General features: G+C 39.0%; 1 protein-coding gene across 9 annotated transcripts in view; it reads left to right on the forward strand.

Moving 5' to 3' along the window:
- The window catches only part of kmt2cb (lysine (K)-specific methyltransferase 2Cb), a 78,591-nt gene that overhangs the window by 19,903 nt on the left and 43,572 nt on the right, over window positions 1–15,116 (forward strand). For all 9 annotated transcript variants that reach the window (XM_025900646.1, XM_019347970.2, XM_019347971.2 and 6 more), the window contains 8 exons: window positions 2,200–2,288; window positions 4,891–5,035; window positions 5,817–6,023; window positions 7,256–7,365; window positions 7,529–7,638; window positions 8,353–8,515; window positions 8,649–8,820; window positions 11,047–11,161. In XM_025900646.1, coding sequence (XP_025756431.1) covers window positions 2,200–2,288; window positions 4,891–5,035; window positions 5,817–6,023; window positions 7,256–7,365; window positions 7,529–7,638; window positions 8,353–8,515; window positions 8,649–8,820; window positions 11,047–11,161 — 1,111 coding nt within the window. The remainder of the gene's footprint in view (window positions 1–2,199; window positions 2,289–4,890; window positions 5,036–5,816; window positions 6,024–7,255; window positions 7,366–7,528; window positions 7,639–8,352; window positions 8,516–8,648; window positions 8,821–11,046; window positions 11,162–15,116) is intronic.

Raw genomic sequence — 15,116 nt, forward strand, 5'->3', positions numbered from 1 at the left:
ACAGTGAAAATATAAGAAAGCTGGAACTTTCTTTGTTAGAAAAACGTGTTGATACTGAGGACTTCTTTAAAGGCTAATATTACACATATTATGATGGTTTATAGAAAATCACCTGAAAGGGCTAGAGGTGAGAATTTAAAGTTAAACTCAGTTAAACTGAGTAATCCAAAACCTGGTGCAGCGTTGGTTGTATGTGGGGAAAATGGTTAGGTGTACAGATCTGTTTTATTAAACAGCCCTCTTCAGTTCATGCTAAAGGATCTTGGTTGGGTTAAGACTCTTATCGCTGTTGTTAAAAAAAAAACACATACATTTTATTTTTCAACCTTTCACTGTGTATTTATCTGTATGCTCTAGGTCAGTGTCTGTTTCACCATCCAGCTGCTCCCTAAGTTTCAGGTTATTGTCTGCTACAATGATATCCTCTAATTTCTTTTTTTTATTTTAAATTCAATTTTTGAATTAATTGCCTCAACACTTCCAGGATGTCAGTCCCCGAGGTTGCAGAACAGTCTCAAACCTTCCATGTTTCACAGTGACCTTTTTAAAATTTGAGACGTGTTCTTTCGTGCCCTTTCATTAATTTATTTCTTGTAGAGTTTTCTGCTGGTGTTTTACTTATTCTCTTGGCTTCTTTGTCAACTGCTTCAGCATTAATGGACTCTGTGTGATTGGGGTATCTTTGCAGAACACCCTCTCCTCAAAGATTACCGCTAATCCTAAACTAGTTGTACACAATTTAAGAACATGCTGGTCTTAAAGGTACAGGAAGTAATTTTTTGATTTGAATTCTTTTTTTATTTTAATAGAAAAAATTGTGGAGTGAGCATCAGCTTGTGGAAGCCACCATGTTGCTTGACTATCTTGAATACAGTGGCCAAGATGGTCATAGTCCTTCCGTCTAATTACGTTTTATGTATGTGTATAGAAACCAACCATTTACAAGTTAGTTTTAATTTAAAGTTCACAAATAGCTCTTTCAAACTCTGTATGACTATTTAACATTTGTAAATGTATGCTTTCATCATCGCTTTCTCATTGTGTCTTTCTCTTCCTCCACTACTGCTCTCTCTTCTCCCTCATCCTCTTCCTCCTCACCTCAAGCCTCCTCTCCTGAACTGAAGTCAGGGCTCTAACACAAGAAAAGGTGCATAAATATGCATATTTATTCCCGATATTGTTGTAATTAGTTATTGTGAGTAGCAAACTGAACAACAAACTGGCTAAACAACAACAGCTGGTTGTTGGATTTTCCAGCACTGACCATGAATGGTTGCTTAGAATGACTATCAGACCATAATGTATGACTAATTCATGCAGAAATCCAGGTAATTCCAAAAGCTTTACAAACTCTTTAGCTTTGAGTTCCCCTAAACCAGTAAGTGTAGATTAGTTTTCCTTTAACCAAATTCATCTGATGACAGCCAGCAACCATTCACTAACCAGTTGGGGTAATGTGCATTTTTTCCATACTAACTGGTGGTTTCCAGGGGTTTGCCAGCTAGTCTCTATACCGGTGTGACTGAGGGCCATTTATACCTGCTGTTGTTGCTCTCCTCTTGCTGAAAGTGATGTCACAATGGCTGGTGTGAGACCCTTTTTGGTGTCGTTTCAGTTTGCTGTGCATCTCATGTGTCTTTTGTAACCTTGCGTTGGTCATGCAGCTGGTTTGAAGACACAGCTTAAGCAGAGTTGAATGTTGCAATAGTGTGAAAAGGTGAAACTTTCTGGAGGACAAATTCATTTCCTTGTTTCCTCTAAATGTTTTGTCTCCTACTATATGAGGAGGTTTTGTCTGATTGGCAGCACCTATCTTTCAGCAAGTCTGGCATGACATCAGCACCAGTAAAACAGTGGTTGTGATGATGTCACTGTGATGCTACCATTGCAGTTACCATAAATAGGGCAATAGCGCCATCATCACTAAGTCGCTCTTTTATTTTCAGTGCCTCTATGTTTTACCAGTGTTTCTTCTTGCAGCTGTAACACAAACATGTATGAAACACCCCACCAGTACCACCCTTTTGCCTTAACCGTGACTTCAGTGCCTCCATTAAAAATCAGTGAAAACTATGACGATATTTAATTAATTCATGACTAAATCACCACTCCCCTGTCTTGAGGTAAAGTTGTGTAGTTTTCATGTCTTATTCCTTTTCACTTCCTCTGTTTCTTTGTGTTTTTTTGTTCTTACTCCAGGGGTCGAACCAGAGGGAGAGTTGTTGTGGATGAGGAGGACAGCATGGATGGGACTGAGATAACAGAGTCCATAGACCCTCAGGAGACGGGTGAGACTTTGTTTTTGATCTTTTTTATACACATTGGTTTTACTGAGAGTGATATACGATTTGAACTTGCACCCCAAGTAGCCTCATGCAGTGCTTTGAAGGGTATGTTAGTAAAGGTAGATGAGTCTCCCTGTCCTGGAGAAGGATGGATGAGAGCTTTTTCTTAGCACCCAGTGCCTTTTTTTCAGGGCTATAATTGAATGGGTTTAGCTTGAGCTGTGAAGCTGTAGTGGGTGTGTATTTTTTCTTCTCCCCTTACTGCTTCCATCTCTCCTCTTGCTCTGAGATTGGCATTGAGGTGCAGTGGGAAAGAGCCCAAGGCTAATGCCCTCTAAAAGCTTTTTAAAATCCCATCAGTCTCTCCAGACCCATTTATGTGCCTTTTTTTATGTGTGTACATCACATCATGTGACCATGCCTCCCATTCTGATACATTTCAGTGCCGCCCTGTTGCTGAGCTGAAGATAGTGGGAAATGTGACTCTGTCAATGACTTGCCTTTCTTCTGGTATCATTTACCTTAGAACAAACAAAGGCAATATTTCAGAGTTTAAAACTCTTCAACATTTTTTGGGGGTAAATGATGTTATGAAATAACCAAGCATTCACTTTGCCTTTTCAGTCTACCGCCATATGCACTTAAAACTCAGTGGTTTCCTCAGTGGCTCCCTGCCTCTGGGCTTTTGGAAAATGAAATTTGTGACTCTATGCAGTCTTGTCCTTAAAGTGATATGTGCTGAGGTCAAGCAGAGTATATCATAGCCTTTTAAATGCATTGCTTATTTTGTCTGTCTCTGTATTGTTATACTTAGAGCTCACATAGCTCACATTTTCAATATACATTACCATTAAAACAGTGTGATTGTGTCCAGGGAAAGGGTAGAGAAATTAACGACTGTTAAAGTGATAAGCCTTGGCGTTATCAGTTTTGATTATGGTACTGGAGAGATTATAATGCTTTTTTTTTTTCATTCCAATCCCAAAAACAGACCCCGCTCTCTCAGATAGTGTGGGAGGAGCATGGAAAGCTGCAGTACTGAGTAGAACATACAGAGGGTCCTTCCTCTTGGTGACAATGGCAGTGATTTACTTTAAATTTGCTTTAAATTTCCCCCAATTCAATGCTGCTTATTTCTGCAAGTTTGTGTTTTGAATGCCCGGGTGAAAATGTGTAGTCTGTCAAAACATCAAGAATGTAGTTTTTGAATGGCAAGGTTGTTCCGAATTTTACTCACCCTTTGGTCTGTTATGTATACAAGCATCCTATGCCTACATAATTGTGTTAAAGTAATTGATTCATTAGCATTGGTGGAGTAGTACTGTCACCAATCAGTTTTTGTAATCTGATTTTACTTAACAGTAGGTCTGCACAGTTGATGAAATTTTAATCTTGGTGACAATTTTAATTTTCCAACAATTAAATGAACATGATCGATTGATGCTGAAAATGCTTGCTTTGCAAAACAAACATAAAGCGAAAGCAGCGAATGCGCCACTAAATCAGCGCCTAACGATATGCCTCCACCTTGGACAAGTGAATAAAGACCTTACATGTCTGCAAAGATTATTTAATTGACAGGAATGTAACGTGAAACTCGTACCCTTAAATAAATAAATAAATAAATAAATATATGTGAGCGCATTGGTACATTGTACATTGGTACATTAGCAGAAATTAGCAGAAATGCAGCACTACATGGATGTTAAAGTATTGTTATGTTTACGTAAACAGCATTTTGTCAGTAATTGTGATAATTATTGTGGCCATAATTGTGCAGCCCTGCTAAATAGGATGATTTTTTTTAAGTTAACAAATATAACGAGCTATTATCTAAAAAGGGTGGGGGGAAACAGCAATCAGTTTAATAAGTTGATGTCTTGTAAAAAAAAATAATTGTAAAACATCCATTGCATATGCACTGAGTTATTAGTAGGTAAGTAGTAGTAAGCCTAGTATGAGTTTTGCCTTTTTATAATTCCTTTGGATGACACAATCATTGTGGCATTAGCCTAATTACATGCCAATGAAATATTAATAACATTTTACATGGCCCAAAGTCTCAGTGAGAGGTACTGCTGGGAGTTGTTTTGTATGATTAGCAGAGTGAATTGAGGGTTTCGTCAATTAAATTAAAATTAAAAGCAGTCGTGATATGTCAGATATGAGTCCAGGATTGAACTTTTTTTATTCCCCCAAAATATTAATTCTTGCTACTTGAGATATTTTGACAGCCATGCCATCTCTTTTATTCCCTGCCTCTATTGTTATCACTATTCTGTACGAGACCTTGATGTTCCCACTGAGTTTACTGTAATCAGTGCTTGAGCATATGGTCCCCATATTTTACCATCCATCTTGCTAATAAAGGCTGTGTTTCTGACCTGGAGGAAAAAGACTAGAATATAACCAACCTGTCCTATAACAGCCTGTGTCTGTCAGGAGCTATATGCTAAACATGCAGTCATAATTGGCAGTGAATTGAGGAGCATTTACCAGCACAGAGGCAGATGCATTGGAACAATTCAGTGCTTAGCTGTTTCTCTACTCCCTAACAGATTGTTTGTCTTTTTCCCTTCCCTTTCTTTTTAATTTTTACCATCAGAAACACAAATCCAGCCGGTGGAGACTGTGGAAGTGACCAGTGAGGTGCCAGAGGAGGACAGGCCCTCTTCCCCTCTGGCCCAGAGCCCTCTAGCCGAGAATTCAGCAGGACCATCTGTCCCAGCAAGTAGAGAAGTCAAAAGCAGGTTAAAAATACTTTTCATTTTCCCAGAATCGCTGTTTTTGAGAAATAAACGACCGTGCATGCATGTGTGTGTGAGACTTTGTGTTTATCTTTTTACTTTTTAAATTGTTTTTATGAATGTATAAAGCGCCGGTCTAACACTTGCTAGATACATGCATGGATGGATTAGGTGGGAGTCATCAGCAGGTAGAGGCAGCACTTTTCCTCCCAGGTGCCACTTTGTTAGAGGTTGCAATCAGTCTTCTGGCCTGTCTGTTCTATCGATGTTGGTGATGGAAAGCAGATCAGGAGCCTCTCCTGGGATCTTATTAACAGTACCATCTCATCACTTAATGCGATAAATATTTGCTGCTTGCTTTATTACTCAACTTTCCAGCTCTTGGCTACTGTTCTGCTGCTTTTCTGTTTACCACTTTGTCTCCAAGATGGCTTTCTCACTTAAATTTGGATTATTAGCACATCCAAATATCTGTGGTATAACCAAACTTGTCTGTGTGTCTTTTTTTCTTAAAAATGACAAGGTCTGTGCTACTTAAATACATTATAATTTTTACAAGTTGTCTGCTTACAGCAGTATGTGTTTGGGTTACTGTGTGTGTGTCTATGTCTGGAGATAGTCTGTCTGCTTTGCTTTATGAGCTTTTATGTATGTTGCAGCACAGACAGTCCCAGTGTCAGAAGAGGGAGGCCTTAATTCATGGTGACATGTATGGCACTGTATTAAGTCACAGTAGGTGTATATATAATTAAACACCCTCTACCACCCATTTTCTTTGTTTTAGTGAGCGTCTCTGTGCCTTCTGTTACTGCGGTGGTCGTAGCCTTCTGGGTCAGGGGGATCTACAAGTATTCACCGTCACGTCTCAGCTTGAAGCACTCTTCAGCCACAAAGCTGACGGGAGCTCAACAGGCAATGGCAGCGATGGTGATAAAACTGCTCAGCCAAAAATGGCCGAAGAGACCACCTCAGGACAGAAGGAGAAGAAGAAGTAAGTAGGCCTGGCTGACACTGTTGTCACAAATAGTTTGGCTGTCAGTGTTGGTTAGGAAAGAGACACAATCTGTAATGCTTCCCTGTCATGAGTTAATGAGCTGCAAGAAATGAAAATTTGCTAACAGCCTCACTTCATTGTTCTTTTTTGTCCTTGGCTTCTATACACTGATGTTGCTGTGAAATCTTGTGAAAGCTGTTAGTCTGATCAAAAAGATTTTTCTTTTAGTTGACTTGAGTTGTTATCCTGGTAAAATGAAGCAGTAGTGGTGGTTAATATGGTGACACCTAACATACACACCCAACTGTCAGTATTCCCCAGGCCATGAGATGCCAGATCAGGCAAAGGTTACACAAGAGCCTTGTGTTTGTATGGACACACATGCAAATCACACGAATACAAGACCCTCCCTGCACTCATTTGGACAACTGCCTGATTTGTTTTGGTCCTTTGAAACCAGTTGGTTGTCTCTCTGGGTTCACAGTACTGTAATGGCCAGTGAGAGCGTTATGGGTTTGGCAACAGGCCAAGCCAACCAGTAGCTGGTGTGCTGTTTGTGTGATTGGTCATTGAGCCCTTAGTTGTGCCTCATAGAGGCAGATGATGGAACTCAAAGGAGAAAGAAATAATAGATGATATATCATTTAGACTAAAGATTAAGCAAAAGAAAAGAGAGAGAGAGATTAGGCGAGAATACCATTTCTTAATTGCTAATAAAACTGTAAGGAATAGGTTCCCACCATGTTTGCAGAAACCTCCGTCTTGATTTTGGCTGTTAGTTGTTTCCTGGAACCTAGATCTCTTAAATGTTAATGCTCCCTCTCTACGTATTCTACATCCTATGCTGCTCAATAGTTGAAGCCAGGGAGTTGGAGAAACGCATCCCTTTCAACAGATTTTATGAGACAGAACAGCCAGCCTCGTGTGCACATGCTAAAAAAGATGGCCCTCCTTCCCGTCCTCCTCCTCTTCATCCACCTCCCTCCCCCACAGCTTTTTACTTGGACAGACATTTTTCCCCCAGCTCATTCTGTCTTCATTTCTTTGCTTTTGTAAAAACGGCACATCATCCTCTACCTTTATGTCTCTGTCCTCAATTTATTCTCAAGTTGATTCAGGCTGTCCTTCTCTTGCATAGCGCATTTTTAAGCTGTTCTCTACATTTTAAAAAATCTGTGCTGAGATGACTTTTTCTTTTTTTGGGGGAAACCTTTTTTTCTTTGTTCCAGTGGGTCTGAAGGCTGCGAGGATGAGCCAGACCCAGCCAGTCGATTTTGGGACGAGCTTTCTCATGTCGGCCTTCCAGAAGATCTCAACGTCCAGTCTCTCTTCGAGTCAGGTGTGGCTGATGGACTCTTTTACATCCCATTTTCAACAGTAATAGTTTGTGCTTTTAATGGAGAGTTAACAAGTTTAAATGCTTTATATGCTAATACTGAATTTGTCTCCCATTTCTGATTCAGTTATTTGTTTGTCACATCCATCATGTCTTTAAATTGTAGGGCAATGCTGGGCACATCAGAGTTGTGCCTTGTGGTCCGACGGTGTTTGCGAGGGCGAGGGACAATCTCTGCTTAATGTGGACAGAGCCATTGACTCAGGGAGCACAAAGGTGAGTCAAGGGAGAACATCCCTGGACTAATGGGTGTTAACACCATCTTAATGTGTTGGGGCAGCAGGGGAGGGACTGATTCAGTGAAACACAACAAAGCTGATGGATCAGGCTGGCTGGTAAAGGTCGGCCTGGCAGCGTGGATCTCTCAGCTGTGAAATGGAAAAGGTCACACCACTCAACAGGGCTGAGCTCTCATGGCAGCTTGGCTCCTAGCGGCAGAAGTGGTACTGCTTAAAGAGCTCTGATCTTTTTTCGCTGCCCATCGTGTGTGCAACCCATTAGCAGTGCTGCCACTTGATCTCCAAGTGGTTACTAGTACACACTCATGGAACTCAGAGAAATGGGATTGGGGTGAGGTTTTCTAGCCTGATCATCAGGTAGCTGAAACGGCACTTTAAACAGATGTCTTAAGATAAACAGTTTCCCCCAAAAATACTAAAGATAAAATAGTCCACAAAGAAGAAGTGCTACCCATCAGATCTTGGCTGATCTGACAGGTACTCTTTGATGTGGCAGGTTAAAGTACAAAACTAAAAAAAGACTTAGGCGTGAACACATTTCTGCGACGTGATTTTTAAAAAAGTGAAATCAGGCATTTATATCATTTATAGACAATTTAAACATTACCTTTGTTAGTGTTTAAGAAATGTGTTTTAGTTGGAGAAAATGAACATTTTAGGCATATTTTAAGATCACTCTTTTTCTCCACAGCACTGTGCATACTGTAAGCGCCTTGGAGCATCCATTAAGTGCTGTGCTGAAGGATGTGCTCAACTCTATCATTACCCCTGTGCGGGGGCAGCTGGGACTTTTCAGGATATCAGAAGTCTCTCACTCTTATGCCCAGAACACATTGAATTGGCCACTCACAAATGTAAGTTCAGAAAAATTTGATGTATGTCAACTCGATAGGAAAATAACTTAATGTATATTTAACAAATCTAAACTAAACTAAATTGCATTGTATAAACTTTTCTTGCCTTCTCTTTTCATTCAACTGTCCACAGTTGTAGATGATATAAATTGCGTACTATGTGATAGCCCAGGGGATCTACTGGACCAGCTCTTTTGCACCAGTTGTGGTCTGCATTACCATGGGATATGCCTGGACATGGCTGTGACCCCTCTAAGGAGGGCTGGTTGGCAGTGCCCTGAGTGCAAAGTCTGCCAGACGTGCAAGTGAGTCACTTTCCCTCCCCTTTAAATAACAGTTTTCCATACTTTGCACTCTGTTTTTTGTCCTTTTTGTTTACTTTTTTCCTTTCTTAATTTCTGTAAAGCTACCAGGCTTCATGCTTACTGCTTGTTTGTTTACCTCTGTGGTTTGTGAGGAGCTGACTGGACGTTGTACCCTGAAGCTCAGTCTTATAACCTCTGACCTTATTTAAACAGCACAAGAGCTCTGTTTGCAACCAGGCCTGTTTGCCTGAGGTAACCACTGTCTATTGAGTATTAAATACTGCATTACCATTCTGTAGCTGCACATTTATATTTTTCAAAATATGTTGAGCGTTGCGATGCAGTTTTAGATAGTGTAACTGATTAGTTTTTAAAGATCTTTTTACTTCAACCAATTCATTGGCATTATGACCAGCGCAGCAACTTCTCACACCATCTTTGCAGAGCTACATGCTTCAGGCTACTGTAAATCAACTTGACAAATATTTCAGCATACTAGCATTTCGTTACTAACATTAAGTAATGAAAAAAATTACATCATCAGCATATAGCTATAGCTTAAACTCAGCACTGGGTATAACAGTAAAACTAGCACAACTAGTAATCAAATGTCACTTCAGTTGCTAGTGTAAGCAAAAGTGATGATAGAGATGACTTTTGTTCACAGCTTCTTTTATTTAAAGCTATTTATAAATTGGTTGTGAAGTGGTCTTTCCTGTTGGCTAGTTTTTTCTTTCTATTTTTTCTTCTTACCTTCAGCCTCCTGAACAAGGGGCTTGCGTGAAGTTTCAAAATTATTTGTGTAGCAGTCTAACAGTTCTAATTTTGGTTATAATTGGCTAATATTAGCCATTTGTTGATCTATTTGCATCAGAATTTTTAATGGCCCATGAAGAGCTACATTGCATAGTTTGTTGACTAGATGGCACTCTGCAAATTCAATGTTGGCGATACTCACTCAGAAATCCGCAAACACAGCACTAGACTGATTAAAGCAAAGGCAGGTGCAATGTAAATGAATAAATAAATAACTTCACATAAAAAATGTTAGGGAAATCTGTCTACCACTGATATCGTGGTGAGGGTTCTTACTCCTAAAAATATTTCCAATTTTGTTAAATTTAGTAAAGACCTTAAACTTACATGGTACCACCTGCTGGATTATGTTAACATTAGCTGTCTAAATACTGACAGTGTTAAGATTTTTTGTTAGGAAGATATGATTACTACTTTTCCTTCTTTTTCTTGTCATTTAAGCTCGGATTTCGGATTCGAATAATTGAATATTACCATGTATACTGTTTAGCACTGTAGTAATGTTCAGAGATCCAATGATCATTTGGCCAGTGACCGGAAATAATCTGTTTCTGATCAACCATGACTGGTGGCAGCGGGATTCTGAATCACTTTCTCTTTTGATCTTATTAGCCTGCTACAGTCTGATGGGTCAGTGCAGTTCATATAGCTGTATGAATTGCTTTGTTTTGTTTTTGTTCAGTCCACTTAATATCCTTGCAACTTATGGAAATTTATGGTTTATGGAAATAGATATATATCGTCACAACAGACTGTTTTTTTGCCAGTGTATAGTCTGGAAGTCTCTATTAGCTCTAACTCCAACATGATGTTCCCAGTTCAGTTGGTGGTGTTTAAATCACAGGAGTAGGTTAATCACAGAAATCCCCACACCAAGTAGTGATTTGGAGATATATAATTGGAAAGTTACCCAGACTTAAAAAGATACTGCATTTGATTTATAGTTGGATAAGAACAAAGAACTTGTAAGCTAGTCACTGAGTTTAGCTACAGATGCAGTAGGACAGCTGAGGTCGGGTCTTGCAAGTCTTAGCCAAAGAAATACATTAAACTCCTAAGACCCGAACTCTTTCATGGCATGCATTTTTTTTTCTTTTTTTTTTTCTTTTACTTGATTTTTGTTTCTGAGAAAAATGAGATCCACATATGAGGACGTTCACTTTAAATTCCTATAGGACAGTGGCAGTATAATGTCCTCGTAAGAGGATATCAGGCCCTTGTACAGCAAAATTTACTATTTTGGTCTAGACAACCCAAAATGTGGTGTCCACATATGTAGACGCCAGGTCCTAGGAGGTTAAGGAAGGAAGCATAGAGCTATATCATTACATATATGGCATTGTCTCACCGTATTAGACAAAAATAAATACATAAAGCTCAACGCTAAAACCTTTTAACTGTCTCTTTTAGGAATCCAGGAGAGGACACTAAAATGCTGGTGTGTGACATGTGTGACAAAGGGTACCATACCTTCTGTCTGCAACCTGTTATAGACACTCTTCCCACCAATGGATGGAGATGTCAGGTAGGAAACAACTGATGAGTAATGTTCTTTTTTTTTTTTTAAATATTAAAACGAAAACAAAGAAAAAAACAGGCTTGTAAGTAAAAGTATTTACACTAGATTAAATTGTTTCAAATAACTGCTTTGCTTCATCTGTTGCAATCACAAAATTGAACAATACAATTAAATGGAAAAATAGTTAAGATAGTTGGACCTTGCACAGAGAATATGAGACCCATGAGAATGTAACTTTTTGATGGTTTCAATTTGTGCTTTCTGTGGTTACGAATGACTCAGACCGGCTGATCATTTAAAGGCTTCAGTTCAGCCTCAGTGCTGAAGGATAACACTGTGCGCATGCTCATGCACAAATGGTGTGCTTGCCAGTCAGCTGGCTGGTTAGCACACCACCCAATATGTTTTTTTCTGCAGCAGCAGTTTGAGAAGGGCACAGAGATAGAGACAGCGGGTGATGCAAGGTCTTTACTCTTGGTTCTCTGTTTGACTCAGCACAGGGGCATTTCACCCACACACACACACATCCTTGGCACTTGCTTCTCCGGAGAACCTGCCTACATCCTATGTCCCCACTCATGTGGTAGTTTTGTTTTGAGTGTTGTCGTCTCACTCAAGTAGAAATCAATGAAAAATGAGTCATTGTTCCAGTTTCGGTGTTCTCTGAAGTTCCTGTGATGTGGCTTTTAGTATGAACACTAGAATCATTTACTGCGTACCATAGGAAAAAGGCTTACCCGAGCTTAGAGGCTAGTTAGCCGAGGAAGCCTCTAAGTTAAACTAAGTGGATGCAAAGGCAAGTTTTAATGAATATGTCTTGTGGAAAATAAGCGCTCACTATGTAAAATCTTATTTTCAATCTTTTTTTTTTTTTATTTCTGAAGATAGACAGAAAACAAAAATTCTACTATACCCCCACCCCCATCCCACAGCAACTCCAACTACATTAATACCTCAACCTCTGAAACCCAAAGGGTAATTTCTGAGGTTGCTACTGGAAAATAACATCCTCAAAATTCATAAAGCATTTCTCTGCAATTACAAACTCTGTCTTAACAATTTTCATATCAATCTTAGTATTTTGCTAGACTTCTCAGTGGTATAAATATTACAGCAGAAGCTACTGTGTCAAAGTAATGGAGAATGAAACGCAGAAAAAAAAATATTTCCTTGCCTAGATTTTTTTTTTTTTTTTTTTTTTTTGCGTGTGTATTTCTAGAATATAACCCCTTTGAAAATATGCTGTGGTAGACAGTAAATTCCAGAAAATCCTGAATCAACAAATGGACATTAACTGTGCTAAGACTGAGCCTCCTGAAGTAAAACAGAACAGAGTTACAAAGCTAGGCGTTCTGCAATTTGGCACATCTTGGCAGAATCTATGAAAGCTGAAATCTCTGTAACCAGGTAGAAAAAAAATTATATACATTTTTAATTATCCAATAAGCAAGTATAGCCCCGGCAGAGGGTTCTTTCAAAAAGTGAAAATTCGAATGTTAATATGTCAGCAAAAATTCTATGTGCTGGTTTGTGTTGCATATGCAGTACAGTGGTCCCTTGTTTATCGCGGGAGTTACGTTTTAAAAACAACCCGCAATAGGTGAAATCTGCAAAATAGCCAACTTTATTTTTTACAAGTATTATAGATGTTTTAAGGCTGTAAAACCCCTCACTACACACTTTATACACTTTTCTCAGACAGGCATGAACATTTTCATGCTTTTCTCTCTTGTTTAAATACTCTCAAAGTTCAAACCTTCGTAGAAACATAAGTCCAGTATTATAAAACGAAACCAAAGGCATCCGCGGTTGCCTTTGACAGTGCAAAACGTTTCATCAACATTTTTGTGTTTGTTGGAGAAAACTTACAAACATACAGTACAGAACTTCAGAGTCACACTGCTAGCGATCAAAGATTTATGCAAATTTGACAATGTAAATTTGAATGCATTCTTTACTGTGCAGGAGAGACGGCACGAGATTGATTGACAATGGTCTACAGCCAATCAGGACGCAGAACACAGTGTGCTGTAAAAACAAACAAACAAACAAACAAACATGGAAAATTGCACCAAAAAAAATCCGCAAAACAACACAGTTACAACGAGGGACCACAGTACAATATATCTTCAGTAAATCCATGTCAGTGGATAAAGTCAGTAGTGGTGTAATGATTATCTTGGAATAGAATAATAATAATGGTATTTCTTCATTTCCTGTTTTAAATGAACAGTGACACTCAAGTGACGTACTAGGGGAATGGAACCAAGTGACCATTTTTGTAATCCCAACACAACTCCATTTACTGGTTCATACTGTTGGTGTGGATACTCCCTTAAAGACACTGGCTGCTATTTATTTGCTCAAGTTATTCTGTGTTTCTGTCGCTCACAAAGCTGTGCTCAACAAGCTGTTCCACTGACTCTTTACAAGGACTGCAGCTTTAATCATAATTTAATCGTTTCAAGTAATTTCTCCCCCTCATTCAAACTAAGCTTTACAGGGGTCACTCAGCGTGCAAGCTTGATTGATCAGCATACAGTAAAGGCAATGATTCTGTTATCCTGTTTAAAGAAATCTACACATTTTCCTGTTATTTTGAGCCATATGATAAACAGAAATGTCTATGCTTGAGTAAATTAAACCATTTACCAAAACTGCATTGCCAAAAAAGTCTTCTCTGCAGGAGAAGGTGTGTGTATGTGTATGCAGGGGAAAAAGAAAGCTGGAAAATATAAAAGGTTGATTACATCTGATAATTGTCTGTTTAAAAAGAATCCAGAATGTTTGAGGTACAGCCAGAAACGCTGCTCAGATGTCCTCCATGTTTTGATTATTGTAATCTGACTTGGATTCCAGCTCTTGGCCATTTGTAGCACTACTTGGCAGTATCATGCAGTTTTGTAGCTGTAACCTGAATATTTTGGTGCCAGGATTTCAAAGTTTTGTGCTCTTAATCAATAATAATAATTCAAAAATATCAATGCTTACTGGTGAAATAATTAAAATGTGTATTATTAGTAAAAATGATTTTTGAAGAGTTGTGTAATAGAGTTGGGCGATTGGACGAATATATTGATCATTTTTACAAGGGCGATTTATTTATTTATTTGACCGTGAGTAAGTTTGCTAATAATGATGGAGCTAATAGGAGCAGTCAACAGAAGAAAAAAATTAGCGCTGTTTTAACAGCACCCTTTTCCATCTGCAAGCAAATGCATCCTCCTCAGAGTGCACCCAAATGCTTGTTGATGGAGCTGCAGAAGCTGGTGACAGCCGCATACTCAGCCGGATGGTGGACACGTATGTGCTCATGCAAGTTGGTTGTGTTTGAGTATTTTGCTCGCACTATACGTTTGCACAAGCGGCACACTGTTTTGGTCAAATCCTTAGGTTTACCTCTTTCATCTGGTTTAAAGCCGAAGAAATCCCAAATTGGTAATTTTATAATTTTTTTTTTTAGTTCTGTCAGCGTTAACGTGCCATCAACGCGTCTAACACGATTAACAATTAACCCATCTGGAGCGCAGACTGAGTCAAAATCCCTGAAATGTCTCTGTCAATGTCTTTCGGGCAGTTTATCCAAAGTTTGTTCGTTCTGCGCTCCAGATGGGTTGAGCGCATTAAAAAATTTTAATCGCGGTAATTGTGATGACTGCGTTAACGCTGCATTAAGGCGTTAATGCTGACAGCCCTAATTTTTTGGGGAAATTAGTTCGTCCATGTTTAGACTTCTTCTGTGTTGTAAACGCGCAAATCAGCCCATGCATATGATTACATTGCTCTGCCCCTCAAAAAGTCCGTGCATGCGTGAATATATCGCCCGTTGTCAATTATTGGACTGACGATTGTCGGTTGGAAAATTTTTACATATCGCCCAACCCCTATTATCTAAAAATTTTCCCTTGTCAGAAAATTGCCCGGTTTATAATTTTCATCAAACACTATTTTTATTTTTTCA

Source organism: Oreochromis niloticus, linkage group LG18 (genome assembly GCF_001858045.2).
Source record: "Oreochromis niloticus isolate F11D_XX linkage group LG18, O_niloticus_UMD_NMBU, whole genome shotgun sequence".
Taxonomy (NCBI): domain Eukaryota; kingdom Metazoa; phylum Chordata; class Actinopteri; order Cichliformes; family Cichlidae; genus Oreochromis; species Oreochromis niloticus.